General features: G+C 28.9%; 1 protein-coding gene across 5 annotated transcripts in view; it reads right to left on the bottom strand.

The window, feature by feature from the left end:
- The window catches only part of Srrm234 (Serine-arginine repetitive matrix 2/3/4), a 203,751-nt gene that overhangs the window by 70,578 nt on the left and 110,649 nt on the right, over window positions 1–22,524 (bottom strand). For all 5 annotated transcript variants that reach the window (XM_075364599.1, XM_075364597.1, XM_075364598.1 and 2 more), the window contains 2 exons: window positions 8,568–8,855; window positions 6,779–6,847 (listed from right to left, as the gene is read on the bottom strand). In XM_075364599.1, the coding sequence (XP_075220714.1) occupies window positions 6,779–6,847; window positions 8,568–8,855 (357 nt within the window). The remainder of the gene's footprint in view (window positions 1–6,778; window positions 6,848–8,567; window positions 8,856–22,524) is intronic.

Here is a 22,524-nt window from a genome sequence, read left to right as displayed (position 1 = left end):
TAACCAAACATTTTTAATTTTGCACTATATTTAATGATGTGTGGTTGACAGTTTTGTATTCCACATAACCTCCTCTATAACCACATGTTCTTGGATTGTTAATATCTAGTTTAGTTTTCATGTTACGGGTATTGAGTGCAACGTGCTTAAGTGTGAGTAGAGGTTTTTGTAATGTGCGATTTATTGATGATTGAACTTTTGTCTCAATATCATAGTCGTAAACCCAACTTTCGTCTCCCATTATGATCCTTTGCATGAATGTTTCATCCTCATTGCCTTGTTCAAAAAGTTGCCGACAAATGTCCACTCGATATCTTCCTGCTGTTTGGTTATCGAACGAGGAATAAACTTTGCTGAAACTCGATGCATGTTCATTTTTTCAGTCAAACTGACATGGCATGCTAACCTTTTCTGCAAGTTCTCTGACATTTATTTGGTGATTTGCACCCACCAGATCATTGTTTTTCTGAACGTGGCTGTCATCAGTTGAAGTCAAAGGCCTTCCTGGTTGAGGGTCATCTTCAATTGACTGACGACCACTTCTAAATTGTGAAAACCATTTGTAATACTACATATAACCCAGAGCATCATCTCTGTATGCTTGTTTCAAAAGTTGAAATATTTCTATGAAAGTTTTCTCCAGTTTCAAGCAAAATTTTATGTTGCATTGCTCCCAAAAATCACACATTACCAGAAGCGCTAAAACTTAATCACGTTGCATTCAAATAAAAATAACATGAAAATTGAATGCGACATCAACAATCCACGAAGATGTGGTTACAGAAAAGGTTATGCAGAACACAATGCTGCCAATTGCACGTCACTAAATATCTCTGTTGGTGCTTAATTAAAAATGTTTGGTTATTTTCTGAACAGATCTTGCATACTTCAAGAAGTCATGTTAAAGTAAATAAACACAATTAAAAACTAGAAGTAGTTGATAAATCAGATTACAGTCAACTTTTTTAACTCACAAGATGAAGATGAAGGTCACTTTCAATGATTTTGAATTTATAGAAGATTAAAATAAGGACTAATGTTTAAGAAGCAGTACATCTCAGTTTAAGTCTTTTATACAATTGCCTGCATTAAATCTAATACCAAAAGCATGCGATTACCGGTACAAAGCATTGTTTAATTTTAAATGATCTATGGAAAGTAAGCGTGCAGTACATAGCAATAAATAATAGGACTATTCATATTCAGAAAAGAAATAAAGCATATCTATGAATTAATAACAATTGGATTATAAAACTGGTCTTCAGTTTAATACACATTGAGTTTTAACAAAAAAAAAAATACATACATACATAAAATTAATGGTTTGTAATCTTTGATATTTCATAATATAAAAACACTTCATAATATTTCATAAACAAAAGATTAGATAATTTCTATTACCAAGAAATATAAATTCTTCAGCGTACACAATAAAGGTAGTCAGCCTAAATATGTAGAATTATAAATAAATCCCATGTTTCAGCCTAAGTCCACAGTTATTAAATCAGAAAAACCTGTTACAAGAGTACTTCCATACGGAGAAAAATAATTCTACTTTATTGAGATTACATTATTATCAAATTGTTGGCTCCCATACATAATTAGATATTATATTTTACAAGGAATAGGAGACCCGACTTTACTCACTTCATACACTGTTTTTACTTATGGTGCAAACCCTCCCTGTATAGGAATTGAAGCACCTATGGCCAGTTCTATGGATATGAGATGTCTACCCACTAGACTCAAATAAAATGCATCAGTTATGGTTTAATAACATATAAGGCAACTTTCTTTCTAATGAAAGTGTCAGAGCACTACACCACAGATAAAACCAGAATGACGGTAAACATAATTCCCATGGCACCCATCTAAAGAAATAACGATAGAAATAAGGAAGAAGGAAAAATCAGGGTAGTTTTACAGTCATTCCTATACCCTATTAGTTATATCAAAAACTTTTTAATTTTAAAGAAAAATATGAAGAATCTTTACATATTATTTATTTTATATTTTAATGAAAAATCACAACTCAAATTTTAAATATTTTATATCAAGTACTTCACAAAGAAAGAGAGATATTTTAAGGATGCATTCTACTGATGAAAATAAAGAAAAAAGTTCATATAAACATAGTTCACCAAAAGTCTTACAGTTTACAAAAAATTTCTCTAATTCAACAATATAATCGTGTGTAATTATTACAAGATACAAATTGGCAATAAGTTTTTTGACCTCAAATATCAGAAAAAAGGTATCTCAAAACTATATATCAAATAATTTTTGAAGAAAATTGTTGAAAAGCTCAAAAACTTTTGGAGTTAAAAACACCTTTTTGATGTAAATAAATCTGGTAAAATGCCAATAAAATCAATTTTATGTAAAATCGACTGACAATAAATGTAATTGTAAGAAATTCAAACTTAAAAATTTAAATTATTACATTACTTAGAATTATAATCTAAATTTAGGTAAACTAAGTTTAAAATAAAAACACCAAAATGTGATAGAAATACAAAATATTTTGTTTCGATACTACAAAAAAAAAAAAAAAAAAACATTAAAAAAAATATTTAAAAAAAGTGAAAATTTAAATAAGTAAAATGTTACAAACTTACAATTACATAAATTATACAAAATGTCCTGCATCAGTGTTTGCAAAATGTTGGAAGAGAAATTTTATGTTATAAAACTGTCAAAATAACACTTTCTATTTTATAATGCTGTACCATTTAAGAACAGTTTTATTTACCCAATCACTGAAGAGGATTAAATCTCCTGATATAAATGGCACCTTTTTTAAGAAAAAAAATCATGTAAAAGTAAATGTTTAATATATTTATAAACTACAATTGAGGAAATCACTTTCAAGTTGTTTTGACGTATATTATAATAATAAACCAAGTGAACAAATCAATAAGATTTTGGAATAAAAAAGAAAAGTAGTGTTGAAAATTACAGAAAGGAATAAATTATTTAATTTTTTCCTTATTTAAATTCTCATAAACAAGCATAACAATCTTTTGGAGCATCTTTGAGAACAAAAAAAAAATTAAACTAATCAAGACATAATAAACTTGCTAAATAATTACGCTGTACCAGTTACATGAACTACTGTATATTATAAGCAAATTAACTATATTTAATGATTAAGACCACTTATCTGTAACTAATTCAATTCACTTTAAATACATTTCACTCTAATGACTGTCATACAAAATACTGATTATTTTAAATAAAATTATTCCTCGCTAAAAAAAAATAAGAAAAAGTTAATAGTTGTTCCACATGAAAAATACCTACAAAAAATGGAAGAATTTTATTAGAGATGATAAGTGAATTCAAAATGTTGTTTTAAAAGTATTAAAAAAAAGAAATCGAATATAAAAACACGGTTACTTAAATAACAGAATCAAAACAACTTTAAATACATAATACAGCTAGAAGTCTAAAATTTCTGATAAGTTAACGTTTGAAATAGCAAGATAATTTTCTCAATGATTTCAATAACTAAAGCAGTGCTATAAGTATTTCAATGATGAACTTTGTAGACTCAGAATACATTTATTTCAAAGAAAATAAAATATAATTTAATAATCTTTTTGTAAATTATGATTATATATATGATTGTAACACAAGCTTCATTATTTATCTACTGATAACACTGAACCTGTCAAGTTAACATCTAATCTAGCAGAAAATAATCCTGTAGATTCCTCTGAACCCAGTACATCAGTTATTCAGCCGATTTACAATTAATAAAATTACCTCTGAGGCCAGAACTTCAACCGCTAATCTGAGCACCAACACGTCTGTCTACGCAACTACTGAAGAAGATTTTTCTGACAACACCGACAAGGACTGGGATTATCAGGAAAACGTAAGCGATTCATATTCTTCACATAAATCTTGTACATCAGACTCAAGTGAAGATGAAGCAAAAATAAACTGGCCTGATTGGTCTCATATTACTGATTTCAATATGATTTACTGATTTCAATACCTTCCATGAAATACAAGATGATGACCAGTACTTAAGATCTGACATTTCAACAGAAAATCCATTTGAGCTGTTTTCTATGTTTTTATCAGAGGATATATTAGATTTTATTGTTACTGATACTGATCATTATACTAATCAATGTTTGAATAAAGAAGCCTAAAAAAATATAAAGTTTTTTAAATGCGTTGATACTCATGTAAATGAAATGAAAAAAATGTCTCACAATTTTAATGTTGATGGGCATAGATCAGTTGCCAGATCATATATGCATGTATTGGTCAAATGATGATAGTTTGCGAATGCTTTCATAAAAAGAATGATGCCCAGAGACAGATTTAATGCAATTTTAAACCACTGGCATTTTGTCAGCAATGAAAATGATGATGATATTAGTAAGATTTTTAAGATAGCAATACTATTAATTACATTATTAAGTAATTTTTGAGCAGTTATAATGCCAGGGAAAAAATTAGTAACTCATAATAGTGATTCCTTGGAGAGGAAGGTTTTTGGCAGTTTATTCCCCAAAAACGTATTCCTACACTACTCGTTTGGAAATCAGAATGAATACCTGTAACAAAAGTAGACTAATAAAATACTCATTCCCTAGAGTCGACACCAATAAGCCCGTTTCATTATTATAAGACTGCAAGTAGTGAAACAGATTTAAAATAGTCAAGTCATTCAGTACATTGATGTGCCGAAACGCCTATCAAAAATAATATGCAGCGGCACACTGGTGTACTGAAGTGATGTATACAAATTCATTTCTTCGGCTCACAGGTGTGCCGATCTGTGGTGAACGTGTTAAAAAACCATATTTTTTAAATCTTCAAAATAGACTTTTATTATGATACATCCAGCTTAACATTTGATGAAATTAGGAATACAATATGTAATAATTATGAATGATCTAACAGATGAATGAAAATATAACTCATTGCCCTCAGTAAATAAAAGAAATGTATAATGATTTGATCAATTTAACAAATAAAGTTTACTTCGATCCTAGTGAATTCAGTAACCTCTGGATTATCATAGCTGATTGGTTTTAAGTCAACTGGATATGTAATTACTGTAAATCCTGCCAGGTATGAAGCCAAGCTGTGAATTTTTTTAATAAAAAAAAAAACACTATGAAATTCATCTTAAAGTTCCTGAAGTGTGCCATTAACATTCAACGAGAGGTAAAACAATCAATGTATTCACAATGAGATTTGTATCTTCAAACACTCAATTTACTGTAGAAGTCTATGACAGACTTGAAGTATATCTACTAAAAATGACAGAGTATGTAAGACGACTTTACTATTTATACATAAATTATAACATTACCATGTTTCACAATAAAGTGTGCTACACATTGCAAGCATCCCAACATGAGAACATTTTGGTTTACAAATATTGAATAAAAGCAAAAAATACTGGAATGATGGTTGAAGAAATGCTTATCAATAATATTCAGTGAGACAGGCATAAAATGTTATTCATTACTGCAAAAAGTAGTTAAAAATGGGGACAATGAAACATAATACTGAAAAATTCATGGTAATACATAACAGAAATAATGCATATTCTTATTAACACACCTCTTTGTTTCTGGATAGCTTAAAATTTCTTACTTATGAAAGAGTAACACATCTTATAAATATAATTTTGATATAAAAAAGATTTATCTTACAAACTAAACTGTCAAACCACAATTTATGGAATAAAAAAAGTTTAAAACTTTCACACCAAACAAATCATCGAGCTATCACTTCCCCAGTACAAAAAACTTTTAAATGTAAGTAAATCTTCATTATAACAAATAGGTCTTTTCTCATAATATAACTCGGAAAGTTATAAAACAGTTTAAAAAGAATATAAATAATTAAAATACAAACACTTAACTTCAAAAAAAATTTAATGAATTTTAATCTTGTAAATACTCATCTTTAAATAATAAAACTTTAAACACTGACACAAAACAAATACTTTTATATGTATTTTAACAAACTACTATATGTATTTAATATTTGATTGATATATTTAATAATGTATTAATTTATTTAAATTATTTAATTCAATTTTACTATTCAATTTTTTTTCAAGAAGTATATTTTCTACCAATTGTAACCCAAAAAATATTTTTTATAAAAATATTCTTTTCAACACCATAAAAAAATACCCAACTTTTTTCAAAACAAAAAAATAAAATTATTGAAAAATACATATATATTATACAAATTTGTTCATTAAAATTTTATTTTTTCTTACCTTTAAATTCCATTCAATTTTAACTTCCTGAATGTGTACTACTTGAAACAGAAATAGTCGAAATCATTAACCATCCCCATTATTTAAAAAAAAGATCAATTAAACGTTTTTAATTAATCACCATTCATCATCATATCATAATCAATCAGTCAGTCAGTCAACCAAACTATCAATCAATAAAAAGTATTTTATAATCAAATAATTTTTCTTTATAAGATGAAATCTATTTATTACAATAAATTTTTAATTCAGTCATTTAAAATTCAATTACTAATCACTGAAATTTATATAAATAAACACTACTATACGATTATACTACAAACGTTTACAAAATATACAGCAGCTCACTCTTCACATAAGACTTATCACACAAGTAACTAAAGATTTGTGAAGAAAAAAAAATACATTATTAAAGTTTTTAAGCCAAGCGCTTCCTTATATTCTATATAAGAATTGCTATTTCAAACAATTTATCATATAATTTCATTTCACTGATGTAATATTTTATATTGTTACCTGTCTTTTTTATGGCGCTTTGATCTTCTTTTCTTCTTCTTTTTCTCTCTCTCTTCTGGACTTGATGACCTAGCAAAGAAAAAGAGAACAATTACATTAATAACTATAATTAAAAAAAAGTAGTAATAATAATAATAAGAGAAAGAAAAATAGTATTCCTAATATAAATATAATACTGTTAAACAGGAAACTCAATACTTATAATCCTATTTTATTAAAATAACAAGCATTTAAAACAGAAAAACAATGCTTCTACAGAAATTTTGCTTAAATGGTTAATAGTTAAATACTTCTGCGTATTACACAATTTTGTTATGACAGTTTCCTTATAGAAACATGAATCTTTTCTCAAATGATTCTTTAATATCTAGAGGGAAAGCAACTTGTTGCAGAATATATTTGAGAGTCAATGTAAAATCTTTGATCAGAAAAGTATAGCTTTTACTCTAGATAAAAATACTTAGTCTCTTGAGGAACAGGACAAATCCCTGTTGTTTGGAGGGAACCTTAAAACTTCTTTAGATCGGACTATTTGTCTCGTTTCACAAAGCCTCTGCAGATCACCTCTTTCTCTTATATGTAAAATGTATATACTTCATGTAAACAAAATCAATTAAGGGAATAGAATTAGTCTCTATAAAACTGTCCATGTCTGTATTCGCATTTAAGAAGAGTCTGAAGATAGGTGACATCCTTAATGTAGCACACAATTCTAAGAGCACATAATTGTAAGAAAAGTTAGTACTACACTGGGTTTTCTTTTTTTTTCTTTTGGCAAGAGAATATTAATAATGAAAAGTATAGCAAATCATGTACTTATGATATCAACAGCTTTAAAACTCTGATGGTTCATATACCAATGAAAGTGTTACCTGCAGATCAAGGACAAATACAAACACTATTTCTTTAACAATCATTCACACTGCCTATATTATGTTTTAGCAGACCAATCGAATCTAATTTTTTATCAAGGATATTTGTGTCATTTGACAGAAATAAATGAATCATCAGTCAATGTTTTAAACCCAAACCCAGTCAATGTTTTGATCCTTCAATGTTTTAAGCAGTACATCCTTTTCTATCAGTGAAGATGGTTTTCCTAATTTCTTTATGTCAAAATCATATAGATTGACAGGTTCCAGTGGGTCAAATCCAGCCAGCTTTGCAGCATTGTTTAACGTTTCCTCAAATTTGATTTAGAATTCAAGCTTATTATTAGAGAGTTCTCCCCCAAAAGTGATATTTTAATGTGTGAATTTTAAGATTTAACAGATATTTAAGATCTTTAACATTTTTTCATTGATTCGAATATGATTATCTGCAGTGCTGCTTTCATCCATTTAAAAACATTAATAATATCCTATACCTGACGTAGTTATGATATAATACGTAGATTTAACTTTCTCATGAAATATATCTAGTACTAAATGGTGAATTCATGAATAAACACTACAAAAAAATTGACTAAAAAGATTTTCATATATTAGTATAAAAATTTTAAGCTATCATCCAGAGATCAGTGAAAGGGAGGCCATAAATTTATTTTAATGACCTTACGGTAATTGTTTTCAGTTGGGACAGCAGTATAGCCAAGATTATGGATGCCATCTAGCAAGTTGTGGTAAATATCTCATTCTAGCATAAACATAAAACTTAAACAAATTACCATTGTAGGGTTGGTTACATATCTCTAACAAATAAAGAAAAATTATTTCAACATTTGATTTTAAAAGAAGTATGAAAATATAAATAAAATAACACATTAAATCTACTTTATACCAACATTTACCTCGCTTTTGTTTTCCGCTTCTTCTTTTTATGAACCGATACTTCAGTAGTAGGTAACGGACTTGGAGTACGAACTAATGAATACTTATTAGATGCTGCCGTACCAGTAGCCATGCCTGTACCTGCCACCTTATTTTGTTCGGCTGCAGCTCGTGCAGCTGCCTCCTTTACATGTCGCTGTGGATCCAAACTACTGCCTTCAACAAAAAATTCTGATATACCAAACGCTTCCCTCAGCTTAGCATTCTTCTGTTGTTGTGCCTCAGCTATCTGATGCGTTTCACGGACACTGCACACATAAAAAATAAATATAAATTTATAATTACATGATAATATAATAAATGAAGCAATCTAAATATAATGATGTTATAAAGTCATTTCACTGGCAACATACTCTTAAAACAAATACTAAAACATCTCACTTCGTATTTAGAAAATAAGTGATTTCTTCAAAAGTTTAAATCAATGAATCTTCCCGTGTAAAGTATTTAACCAGCATATTTTACACTAGTATTACTTAATGACAACTTTGGAATCAGAAGCGAAAAACTACAAGAAAATAAATAAAAACATTTAGTTTTAATAACATTAAAAAGGAAATATTTAAATCTAGTCACACACACAAAGCTGAAAAAACCTAGACATTCCAGTAAAATTTAATCAGATTCACAACTAATAAAAATTGCTGTTAATTTTTCTGTCTATTAATTTTACACAGCCTAAATGAAATATAATCTAAGGGAACGTATTACAGGTAAATAAATAAAAATTATAAAGGTCAAGTAATATTGAAAGATAATAATAGTATATTTGTCATGACAAAATACTGTAGCAACATAAAATCCATACAAGCTAATTTAATTCATCTAACACCAAGTTCATAGTTAACTTAACTGTGCAGTACATCCCACCCAGGGAATAATAAAAAATAACTGCATAAATATATGTAACATAATTAATTAATATATATTAAACTTAAATTCTTTATTAAGAGGGATTAGGAAGCTGTTTTACTCAATGAGATTTTTAACTGTTACAATCACCAGGCAGCCAACAAACAGAAAACAAGGTCCCCAGACTATTCACAGCAGACCAAACAGATTACATCATTCTTGGCATGGAATTGTACCATCAGACCTACCCTCATAATAATGAAAACAGAAATGAGATTAAAAAAAAGGCAAAGGAATAGATGATGAGAAAAATCAATCACCTAAGTCTAGAAGAACTGCAATATTAGACAAAAGCCGTGTCCTGTGGACAGCTCAAGAAAATATATGTCAATCTTGTTCACAATAACTTAGCAGTTCTCAAGACATCATTTTTACCTATGCAGGAGCAGTACATTATTGGCCAATAATTTTATGATGACCAACTTATGAAAATGTATACTACAACAAAAATTTCTTTCTCCAGAAATTAAAGCAACCTGATTTAAATTAAAATTAAAAGAGCTCCTGGAGGAAGAGATATAATTAACTTTTCATTCACATAAAATTAATTATAAATGATTGATGTAAACACAAAAGTTAATAATATATATAGTGGAATATGTATGTACAGAATATAAATATATATATTTACATCCAATTGTATATGTCAATTGGTCTGACTGATTATATATCTAATGTATTATTATAATACTAAACATAACTTGATTTAGATGGAAGGAAATATAAGATTAAAAAAAAAAAAAAAAACAATAGAATACATAGGAGATATAATTGCAGATGTAACATGTTAGCAAATAATATGTGACTTAAAACACAAATAGATGAAGCGCATATCAAACCAATCAAGTAACAAGATGAGAAAGACGACAACCAAGATAAACTATATGAAGATATGAAAAGAAGCACGATGAATAGTAACAAATTGCTTACAATTAGTACACATACTACAACAATCACTTCATAAATTAAATGAGTGAATAATGTCAATCACAGTACTACAGTAATTAAAATCTTTGTTTGCAGACACTATCATACAATAGAATAAACACAATTCTAATCAACTTTTTTTTTTTTTATATAAAATTTGGTAAATATTATCCCCTTATAGAACATAGCATAAGAAAAATGGAGGACAGACAAACATTCAAGTATCTCATTAAAAAATTAAAATATATTTATACATCACATCAGCGCAAACTTTAAACACTTATCTGTGTTACTAAAAATTAACAAATAACGTTATAAAAAATAACTGAAACAATGAGAAATAAATTAATGGAAAAAAAATTAATTCGATTAAGCATAAAAATCAAAATTTATATAAAAAATAAAGTTTTTCTTCCTGTAAATTATATATATATTTTTTTAAAGGTACTAACTCAAAATTTTTTTCACTTTCTATCAATACAAAAAATAACTCACCAACTCATTTAAACATTTCTGAAGACATGGCAGAACAAATAACAATATGTCACTAAAACTATTTATCATTTTAAATGTAGAAATCAAAGGATTTAGGCGTTTAGTTAACAAGAAACTATAAACTACCTTTTGTTTTCATACTGTATAATCTGAAAAATAAGTTTGTAATTAACTGAACCTACAGATAATTATAAAATTTTTCAGTTTCTGCGATGAATCTACTTGCAACAAAACACTTAAAAATATATATACATATATTTTTTTATTAAAAATTATAACAAAAAATCATTTAATGAGAACCTACACAAAAAACCAAACACATATTTGTATACGTAAAAAGACATTGTATTTCAGCATAGATTCAAACTAACATCTTCTTTTTTTTCATATAGAGAGTTGTCATTTAAACAGAATTGTGTACTATTAATTGTTTTTTATCTCTTTATTGACCATATATGTATAATTATTTCTTTAAATTTGTGATGTTAGTTTAAAACTATGGTGTACACAAGTAACCTAAATATATGGATTTTTACTGTAATCTGTTGGAGATTTTAAGTTAATTTGTCTTTCTAATTTTCAATTATAGTATTATTTTATTTATATTAAGGTAAACATATAAACATCCAGAAATGGAGGGAGGATGAAAGAGAAAGAATGAAGGGAGAATTTTAACGTACAAATTCAAATTGTAAAAAGAAAAAATTAAGAAACAATGGAAAGAATTTTTAGAATAGAGTAGAAAAAGTCTGAAAACAAGATAATACTGGAAAATAAGAATATCAAGTGGGGCCACTGAATGAACAAAGAGACTGATCGATTGCTGTTATATCAGGACTATATCTAGGCTGGGAGTATAAATACTACTGAGACCTAGCCGAATAGCAGAATAGATGTGATAAGTCACAGTACGGGCAAAGAATATGCGATGAATGCATTCATTCTTGTGATGAAGTGTGACAGCGTTCTCTGCTGAAGTTAAGTGAGAGAAATGCTGTTTTGTGAGTTCATTGTGAAAATGGGACAAGGGTTTTTTTAAAAAGTAGAAGTTGGTTTTTCTTTTGTAAATTATGAAAATGAACAAACAGTTTTTATATAAAGTTCATTACTGATTTTGTAATTGTAATCTCAATACCAATAACACATTAATTGTGTATTAATTTTTATTAGTTATAATAAATTTCATATTAGAATCAGAATTATTATTTTTTACTTATTTTGTAAGTCATAAAATATTAAGAGTAAATAAACTATATATTTGTAGGAATTTTAGCACATGCTGAATTATCTCAATATCCTTTGTAAAGCAATAACACTGAAATTAAGTACATTATTAATTTTATTTATTGTTGTTCACTATTAAAAAATTGAAAATAAACCATCTACGAATTGCAAAAAAAATTTATCTGTATGAAAAAGATTATTTTTCAGTGGGTCTAATGCTAATAACTTTACAAAATAAAAATAAGTTTATTTTCTTTACAAATAACTTTTTAGAATTTTTATAAGGGCATAATTTTATAATAGATATTTTTTTTTAACCACACAGGGGCAACCGGTAATCGCCTAGAAGACGCTACTTTGGTCAGCCCTAATTGATGTGGTTGTAGAATAACCCACCCTAGTGCTGCCCTGCCCATCGGGGTCCCTCCCTGGTTCACTGAGACATCATGACAACTGTATACAGTTGCCCCGATGCCTCTCTTCAGAAGGGCTGCCCTTCCCATCCCTACATGCTTAGAATCCAGGTATGCAACCCAAGTATACCCCTTCCAAATCGCACGCCCACCTCACATACCTTAAGGATCCTTAATGCGTCATTGGATGTGGATGGACTAGAAATGGCCTCAGCAATAAGGCTACCTCCCTTGTCCCTACATGTGTCCATGAATCGACCCCTGCTGACCTTAGGCCCTGGGGCATAGGAACTTTTTGAAAAGTTCCTATGCCCCATGCTCTGAAAGGAACTGAGTTAGCAAATGAGAAACTTCCCCATGCTTCCTCATTATCCAAGGGGCTATCCGGGGGATCAACCATAGAATCCAAGCGCCTTTTCACAAAGCATCCCAAAGGTCCTGCCATTCTTGCAGTAGTAGCTGACGTGCCACCATTTTCGTGAATCCTTGCTGCATCCGTATGAATTCTGTTGCCCGGATCGAGATCGGAGGAATGCACGCAATCACTTCCACTGCATCCCCCAATATGCAGCTGTCACTTTTATTGCAGCTCTTCGCTGCAATGAGACCAGCCTCTTCACATTCCATTTCTGGTCCAGCACATCCACCCAGACTGAAACTGCATACATAAGTGATGACAGCAAAGCTGACATGATCAGCTCCTCTTCCTGGCTCTCGGACCCGCCTACGCTGCCATCAACCAGCCCAATGTGAAAATAATTATCTCGCATTTGGTCACCACCTCCCAGAAATGGGTAGTGAAGTGCTCTGAGCTATCCAGCCAAATACCTAAGTACCTTGCACTTCAATGCTCCACCACCCTAACTCCATCAAATTCAATCGTTACTGGCTGAAGTTGACACAGTCACACAACAGCTACCACTGCCGTCTTTGTCGGAGCATTCTTGCTGTTGCGATATTGGCGGTGTCTTCCACCTCCCTTTCCATGCAGCCAGCAACTAGTAGTGCCAGGTCATCAGCATACACAACCACCTCCACCCTGTCAGGCAGCTCCATCTTCAGCAGGTCGTCGACAGTCTGTTTGCAAGTAATAACACTATACTAAAATTTACTTAAAATTAAATCTACAATAACTGACATTCATAAAATAATAAAGCAATACTAAAAAAATACTTGAAAATAAAAAAAAGAAGTAAATATAATGAATGTAAGACGATGCAATTATTTTTTTTTTCAGCAGATACAGCTCATAATCTGGACATTTCTTAGCGGTATGATCACTACAAATTGCTTTAAATCAATGAAAATAACTTAATTTTTTCCCCAGTCACAAAATGAAAAGTATCTCCTTCGTCTCCCAATTTTCTACTTGGTCATCACTACCAGTAAACCCTTTGTAGTTTCTTCTTCAAGACCTAACATTTTTAAAGTAGACCTCTCAATTATCTACACATATTCAGATTAATACCTGTTGGTAAGCAAAAATATAAAATCTATGCTGTCAAAAATAAACATGACATGTACATCCAAACTGAATTAAGTACCCTTGAGATATTTATGAAACTATCTAAGTAACAAAAACCAAAACTGATAATTTACTTCATCTGTGGGTGCAGATGATCTGCAATAAACCTATGTCTTAACAAAATAGAGAATTAAAATAAGAAGTTACAGGTCAAACGCGCTCTACAGTATTGGAATTGAACCAATTTCCTTCATTAGAATATAACCTAGCTTAAATTAAAAAAGGAAATTACCAAAAAACTTTCTAATTTCTTTCCAAAATATTATAAAAAATCAGCTTACAAGTGCAGGTGTTAAGAATTTTGATCTTGATTATAGACTCGCTGTGTACAATAGCAGTCTTATAAGACTGTTTTTAAACAATGTAAAATACCTTAGCGCAGTGATTCACAACCTTTTTAGTTCCACGACCTCCAAAAATTAAAAAAAAAAATAAATAAAATTTATATATGTATAATAAATAATTTGCAACTCCCCCCAACCACAATCAAACCTAGTCACAACTATTTAGCTGTGTTGATAGGTATGGGTATGAACATGAGCAATTGTATTTGCTTCTTGTAATTTGGTCTGCTTGCATAATATTCGCTGAGAGAGCATCATGTTTGAACATTTTGTGCTCTCAGTACAAGAGAGGCACAAGGGATTACAGACCGTCAGTTTAGTTTTGAATACAAAGCACACGCCTGGTTCCTTTAAATTTTTAAAAGTGTAGTTTCATTGAAAATAATAATTGAGATTTTGGTTTTTCAGTGTGCGGTCAAACAACAGTGTGCGGTGTAACTGTTTTTTATTAGATTCTTATGCAAAATGGATAAATTGTGGAAAAACAAAGTGAGCCATCTACATCCAGTGAACTGATTGGTAAAATGACAAGAGTGTACTATGATAATTACTTAAATTATGGTTTTACCTCATTGGACGAAAAGCCACAGTGCCCTGTTTTGCTATCAAGTCCTCTCCAATAAAATCATAAATCATCAAAATTAATTTGACACTTGGAAACTAAACATCCGGATCATAAAAGAAAACCATTAAAATTTTTTCAAAAAGGAATTACATACTTTGAGAAGATAACAAAATCTTCTACTTATAAATCAAGCCATACTGATAAAAGTACATTTGAAACATCTTATCTCGTATCATTAAGAGTAGCTAAGATGTCCAAAACAATCTCAAACAAAATAACTCACACTGCCTGCTGCAATTGATATGGGGTTTGTAATAGGCAATGTAGGGAATAATAGGAAGAAGCAAAAAGATTGAAAAAAAGTTTGCTTTCTAATACAGTATCAAGGCGAATTGATGACACGGCTGGTGATGTTTGTAATCAGGTAATTCAGCAAGTGACTTCAACTGAATTTTTTTATAATCAATGTGATAAACCAATTTGTGGCAAACATTTCTTAGTTATTATCTTTTGTGAGATATGAATGCAATAGGGGCAGATCAATAAGAAAATATGTTGTTTTGCAAATCAATACCTGGTCATGCAACAGGACAATGTCTTTTTGATATTTTTTATGAAGTTACTAAAAACTATAACATAGATTGGACAAAATGTATTGCAGTATGTAGTGATGGTGCAGGGACGATAACTGAACAGTGGATTTCTGAAAAAAAATTAAAAGATCCTCTTATAGAAAGGGCAGAATGAATGCACCGCTTCTTTTACAGTCATGCTCTTGCCACAAAAAAAGGCTGGAAAATCTCAAACAAATTCTTTGTAAAGTTGTAAAAATGGTTAATTTTATTAAAAGTAGATTGTTAATGAATAGGCTGTTAGCTAAATTATGAGATGAAACGGGCAAAAAGACAGAATCTTTTCTTCATAAAGAAGTCAGATGAGTATCGCGAGAGTATGCGTTACCCTGGTTATTGGAATTGCGAGATGAATTAATAATATTTTTTCAGGATAAACAAACATCATTTTCAATGTTTTCACAGAATAATGAGTATGTAAATTGCTGTTGGCTTACTTAGTTGATGTATTTTTGCATTTAAACCATTTGAAGGTGAATTTACAAGGATGTGAAAAAAACATTTTATTAATGACAGACAAAGTTAATGCTTTCATTAAGAAGCTTGATATCTGGATTATTCACCTTCAAAGCAAAAATTTTGGATGAAGAATAGACTATTATTCACTAGAGTTTGGATAGCATGAAGAAGTATTTGCATGAGATAAAAATTCAGTTGGCTGAGTATTTCCCGGAAGAAAAACTGATTTCTCAAAGAGAAGGGTACTGAATCCAATTAGTGATGAAAACATTGTTGCAGTTGCTAAGTTTCCAGTAGAAATTTACAACCAGCTCATGAAATGTCTGCCGGTACTGTATTACAATTACAATTCATATCTGAAGATTTAGATATGTTTTGGCTTGCTTGTTGAAGTGAATATGGAAATTTAGTCACAAAAGAATTGAAAATATTAATCCCTTTCACCATGTCTTATCTTTGTGCAAAGGGTTTTTCGTCTTTGGTTGCGCTAAAAACTAAATATAGGAATCATCTCTTGTCACTTGAAAACAATTTGCTTTTGTGTTTCTAATGTAAATCCATGTATAAAAAACTTTAAAGTTTTAAACGTAATCATCCCATTAATTTATTTTCTTTACATGTGTACTAAGTAAAATGTTTATAATAAATGATTTTTTTTTTCTCATAAAATGACTTCAATATTGTTTATGTGTAAAGTTGTAGGCTAATCTCACAAACCCCCTTCAGGTTGAGAAATGTTGCATAGAGTAATTAATACCCTTACAAAATATTATTCTTTAACACAAAATCCAGGTTCAATGTACAATACCTTAGAGTAATCCCCTTATGAAAACATTATTCTTCAACACAAATTCCAGGTTGACCTTACAAATCCCTGCAAAAAATTTAACTTCAAATTAACAAAAATAAACAGCAGGTTTTGGACCTTGGTAAGATTTTAAACTTCACTCCTTGTAAGTGGATGGTTGTACAATTTCTGGATTACATACTACTTTATTCTGGGAGTTAAGTAAAATGTCAACAATTAAAGTAACATCCAATGAACAGATTCCTACAGGTAACCAAGTTAAAAAAAAACAGATGGTAGCTCTTTGTATTTTTTTTTGTTTTTTTCTTTTCTTTTTAGCTGAAGTTTTTCACAAAACAAAAACAAATTATAAAAAAATCTCTCACTTATATTGTATAAGAGATTCAAAAGATCAATGGGAATTCTGAATTAATAAAAAATTTTAATTAGACAAGTTCCAATGAAAAAACAATTATGTATAGTTCAAATACAATTCAACTTCGCTGAGTATTTTTAAAGTTTATATTTCATCTTGAAATGTTAAAATATGATGAAGGCACGCTTATTTTCAACCTCCTCAAGTAAGGGGCTAATACAAAAAAGAGAATTTGTTTTACAGTTCTTTTTAAAAAGACTATCAACAAATAAAATAAACAAAAATTTATACAAGGCAAATTTTTTTTTAATCTAAAAGAAAATTCCATGTAATTTATTTTATATTACAATAATATAGGTAAATAAAAATATACATGATTTACTATTTTAAATGTAAAATACTACCTCCATGAACTAGGATATTTCATATCTTATTTATGTTTAATATATCTTTATATTTATTCATGAACTGCCCACAGCAATGACGTATATAGAACACAAAAGCCTGTGCAGAGTACCCTACCATTAATTATTAGCGATGCTAATTACACTAAAACTCTTTTTTGAGCAAAACAGAAAATACCCTAGAGCACGGCTGCATAGAACAACGGAAAAATGAACACACTACTTTCTAACATGCAATGTAGCATAAAACAAAGGGGGTGGGTCAGTTCACTCAAGCATAAAGGCAGAAGGATGGTGAGAGAGGAGGTATAAAAGACACATACCCAACAAGCTACTTACCAAAATAACACCCTTTCAAACTTCTTTTTTTGTAGCTATAAAATAATTGTATTCAAATACAAAAATCTATATTTAAGTTATATGCGTAAAATTAAAAAAAAAAAAATCTAAAAAATAATGAACCTTTAAAAATTGTATTAACACTTAGAAATCTAATCACCTGGGATATTAATATTTCTCAAAACCTGGAAGTTTTTCAGTTATTTAAACTTAATGGGAATTTTCATAAAATTACCAAAGGTCAGAAGAATTATATTTAAACATGTTACTGCAGATATAATCAGGGTCTCAAGAATAATTAATAGCCAAAGAAGTGATCCTGGTATACCCATTTGTTCTCTCAATTAACATTGGATATAGAACTGTATCTGCAATATTGTAATTAAATACATTTTTATGTCCTTCAATACTTTGATGAAATCCCTAGAAGGTTTAGGGGTAATTAACTCTCCAGAGAAGAAAATGGGAGAGATGAATTACACAATTACAATGAAAATATAATTTATTATATTATTTTTCATCAATCCATTACGATTTAGGATTCTCAACATTATCAATTTTTACTAAAAATTATGTTTAAAAGTATTTAATACGATTTACAACAAAATGGCCTAATAATTGTACAGACAATAATATTAAAAGTTTATTGCAGGAAAACATCTAACGGCAATATTAATAAAACTAATACGAATAATCAAATAACGATAATTTCCTGGTTTACAATTTTCCAAATGTAATCTGTTCAGATTATGTTAGGACTGTGTTGAACAAAATTAACTATGTAAACAATACTCAACACAGCCAATTAAACGATGGATTTTAATAAAGAATTTATGAGCTTATGTCAACTTATATGAATATAATTCATTCAATTATATTCTCTTGGACAAGAGTTCAAAAAGTGTTAAAATTTAAGGGAAAAATATATACAACAAAACTTAAATAAAAAATAACAGAAATAATTTTTAAACAATATCTGAAAGAATTCTTTGGAATATTTGGAATAAAAAATATGTATAGTATCATAGTCAAGAATTTTGTTAATAATTAGAAACTGATATATGAGTTCCAAATAAAACTGACTGAGTGTATAATGAAGGATTGCAGAAAATGAGGTTGTTGATTAGGATCTATACAACAGTGGCAAGTATGTGGCCAGAAATGTTTCTTAATACAATCATGATTCCAATCCTCGTAAAGCATGATGCAGTAAAGTACCACGATCACAAGATTATTACTTGAATTTTGCATTCAGTAAAGACTCTGAATTCTGAATAGAAGACTAAGAACAAAAAGGAGTAAAATGATTACAGAATTACAATGTTGATTTAGAAAGAGATGTGACTGGACCAATAAGAAGCATTAGTACGAAATATTTAAAAAGATATAAAGGAGTAACTGACTACTTTCTGAGACAGTAATTGAAATCTTATTTGCATTTTACAGAATGTATTAAATAAAAAATGTGTTAAATTAATTAAATTTTTTAATTGAATTTTATCCATTTTAATCTCAAGATTCTGAATCAGTTTGGATATTAGAGGGTAATTATTTACATTACATCTAGTTTTATCAAAAAAATTCAGTTTCTATGAGCGAGCCGATTAAAGTATATATCTGTAAAAAAAATGATTTATAAAAAACTTGAAAAACACAGACGAGTATGGACAATCTACTCAACTGAAGCCATACAGTATCATGAATTTATAGACAAAGAATGTTTATACATATAAAAAAGTGGATGCCTACACGGGCTTCATGTGCTGAATGGGGACAATAAAGACTAACGCTGCATTGATCTCATGTTGCAAGTTAATATTTTGTACTTTTTACCCTAAATTTTTATGATTATTTCCTGAATATTACCAACAATAAAACATACATAAACAACCAATACAAGGTAACCATTTTTAAAACTTTTTTTCAGTTTACCATAAAAAAAATATATCCTAGCATAACTGCATTCTAAATGTATGGTTAATGGATGTTGTAAAGATATGCTACCATAATTCAAAAAAGCCCATATGCGCCAAAAAAGGCTGACCACTTTAGCCAAATTCTAAAATAATAAGGATTTTAAGAGACCTCTACAAAACACAGCTTTTGAACTTCTAGTTATGCTGAACAACTCTCGGAGAACTGTTCAAATAGCAGGGCAAACTAAAACCTTTGACCAAGCTTTTTACCTTTAAGTGCCTGCTTGAACTACAATAATTATTTCTGTAAGGTGAAAAACCCAACACTACTTCTCTCAAGCAATCATTTATCTAACCGATAATTTTCAATTCAACTAATTCCAATTATAAGATTCTTGGTTAATTCTCAAATTTTGAATCGAATTAATTTATATGCTATCCTTCTGGTAATGACCCATGACTCTAATATTCCTCAGGTAACTAAGGGAAAGAATTTAGGAATATTTATTGATTCTCAATTATCCTGTGAAAAACTTATGTAAATTGCATGATATTCCAGGGTCTATATCAGTTACAGAACAAGACTTACAATTCTGTACTTTGTTAAAAGACATCTCATAGAGACTATTCTATTACTCTGCTTGGATTATGCAGCCACAAGATATATCAATCTAACTTAACTGAGGGGAAAATTAGTGGACTACATTTCTAATCTACCAATAGATGTAAATATGTCTTTGTTCTACAGAAAATTAAGACGAAAGTCAATGAAAGAAAAAAATTGTGTTTCATCTTTTGATATTTAATATCTCAAAGGAGGAGCTCTCACTTACTTATACAAACTGGTATACAGGGGATAAATAGTCTTCACACTTCTGAACATGTTCATTTTACAGACAGATCATTTCAGTTATTGCAAAACCTTTTTTTCAATTCACCTTTCTGACCACATCAGTTAGATTATTAACTATATAGATGGAGATATATGAAACCTAATAAATAAAAAAATCAACTCAAAAGAGTATTACTATCAAAATTATGATGTGTGATACATCTATGATTGGTTACATTTTACTGAACAAATTTTGGGTTTTTAATGAACAAAGTCTTATTTCATTATTTTAAATATGTCTATTTTTCAAAGTTTTATTTTAATTTTTATTTAGTTTTATTATAACTAAAATATCACAATATATTGTTTTATTACCTCTGTAAAAAGGTTATTTTTTTTTAATAGAAGAAGCTGACCACTGTATACATATTTTTGTTTTTTGTATTAGGCTGGTTAGATAGCAAAATCTGTGCCAACCTTAGAAAAATAACCTTAGGAGAAAAATAGATCAAATACAGATCTCTTTTTTCTCACACCTTTCTCTTGTTATTTACACAGACACACGCACGCACATGTGCACGAATATGTTTTATGTTATGCATACGTTACATATTAGGTGTTAACATATGACCATAAGTGAACAGATGTAAATCAGGATTTGTTTATTTCTTCATATCAGTTAAAATTAATGAATACAAACAGCAATTATGGTTTTAAACTGATACCTAAATAATATAAATATTAACACAAATACCTCCTTTAAATAAAGAATGCAAAACATTGCATTATTTTAAAAGAATTGCAGTCAACCAATTTGGTAGATAATAATGTGTAATGCAACAGAAAAACGGGCAGTAGTAACAGATACTAACTATAAATTAAACTAAAAGGAAGAAAGAGAAAAATTATCTGAAAAAAATCTGAGAGAAACAATATTGTCTTTTTATTAAAAAAAAAAAAAAAAAAAAAAAAAAAAAAAAAAAAAAAAAGTGTGCATCCAAACTATTAATCATATGCTTTTAATTTCATCACATTTTCCTGAAAATTACTTTTCCTTTCGAGTACAAATTTTCGTTTTTCTTGGCTAACATAATGGAATAATTTAAAATTTCTAAGAAGAAAAAATCAGCAAAAATACATTTATGAATAAACAACTACTTTCATGCAACTTTAATTTTTAAAATCTACTTGCTCAAAACAAATATAAAATTAAGCCTAATTGTTTAAACCATCAAAAAAAAAAAAATGGTTTTCTATTATTTCAAAAATACTAATAATTAATACTCTGGATAGTTTAGTAAAACTCTTATGAGCCTGAAGAAAAAATGGAAAAGTTTCAGGTATCTGGTTCAATAGTTTTTGAAAGAAAGATAAAGTTAACAAAAATTATCTTATCAATACTGTGTACATACAGTAACTTTAATTTTTTAAATATTTATACTCGTAGTAAATAGGCAGTTTAAAATATAGGCTATGTTAAACTGAAAAATAATGAAAATCTACAATAAGTATATATTTTTACAATTATTTATCCAAACAATTAAACACATGCACATATTCACACACTTGCCTGCATTAAAAAAAAAAAAAAAATTGTAACAATATCTATTAAAATGAATAATGAATATAAAAAAAAATTAACTCAAATAACACCACCAGTAAAAATGTAATAAGTAATAAAACCAAATTGTCTAACTACTAAAGTTAAGACAGACAACTAAAATTGATTCAATACAAGAAAAATAAACTTAATTAAAAAAAAAAAAT

This window comes from Lycorma delicatula, chromosome 4, assembly GCF_047948215.1.
Source record: "Lycorma delicatula isolate Av1 chromosome 4, ASM4794821v1, whole genome shotgun sequence".
In the NCBI taxonomy this organism is placed as follows: Eukaryota; Metazoa; Arthropoda; class Insecta; order Hemiptera; family Fulgoridae; genus Lycorma; species Lycorma delicatula.
This window is presented reverse-complemented; position numbering and strand designations above follow the sequence as displayed.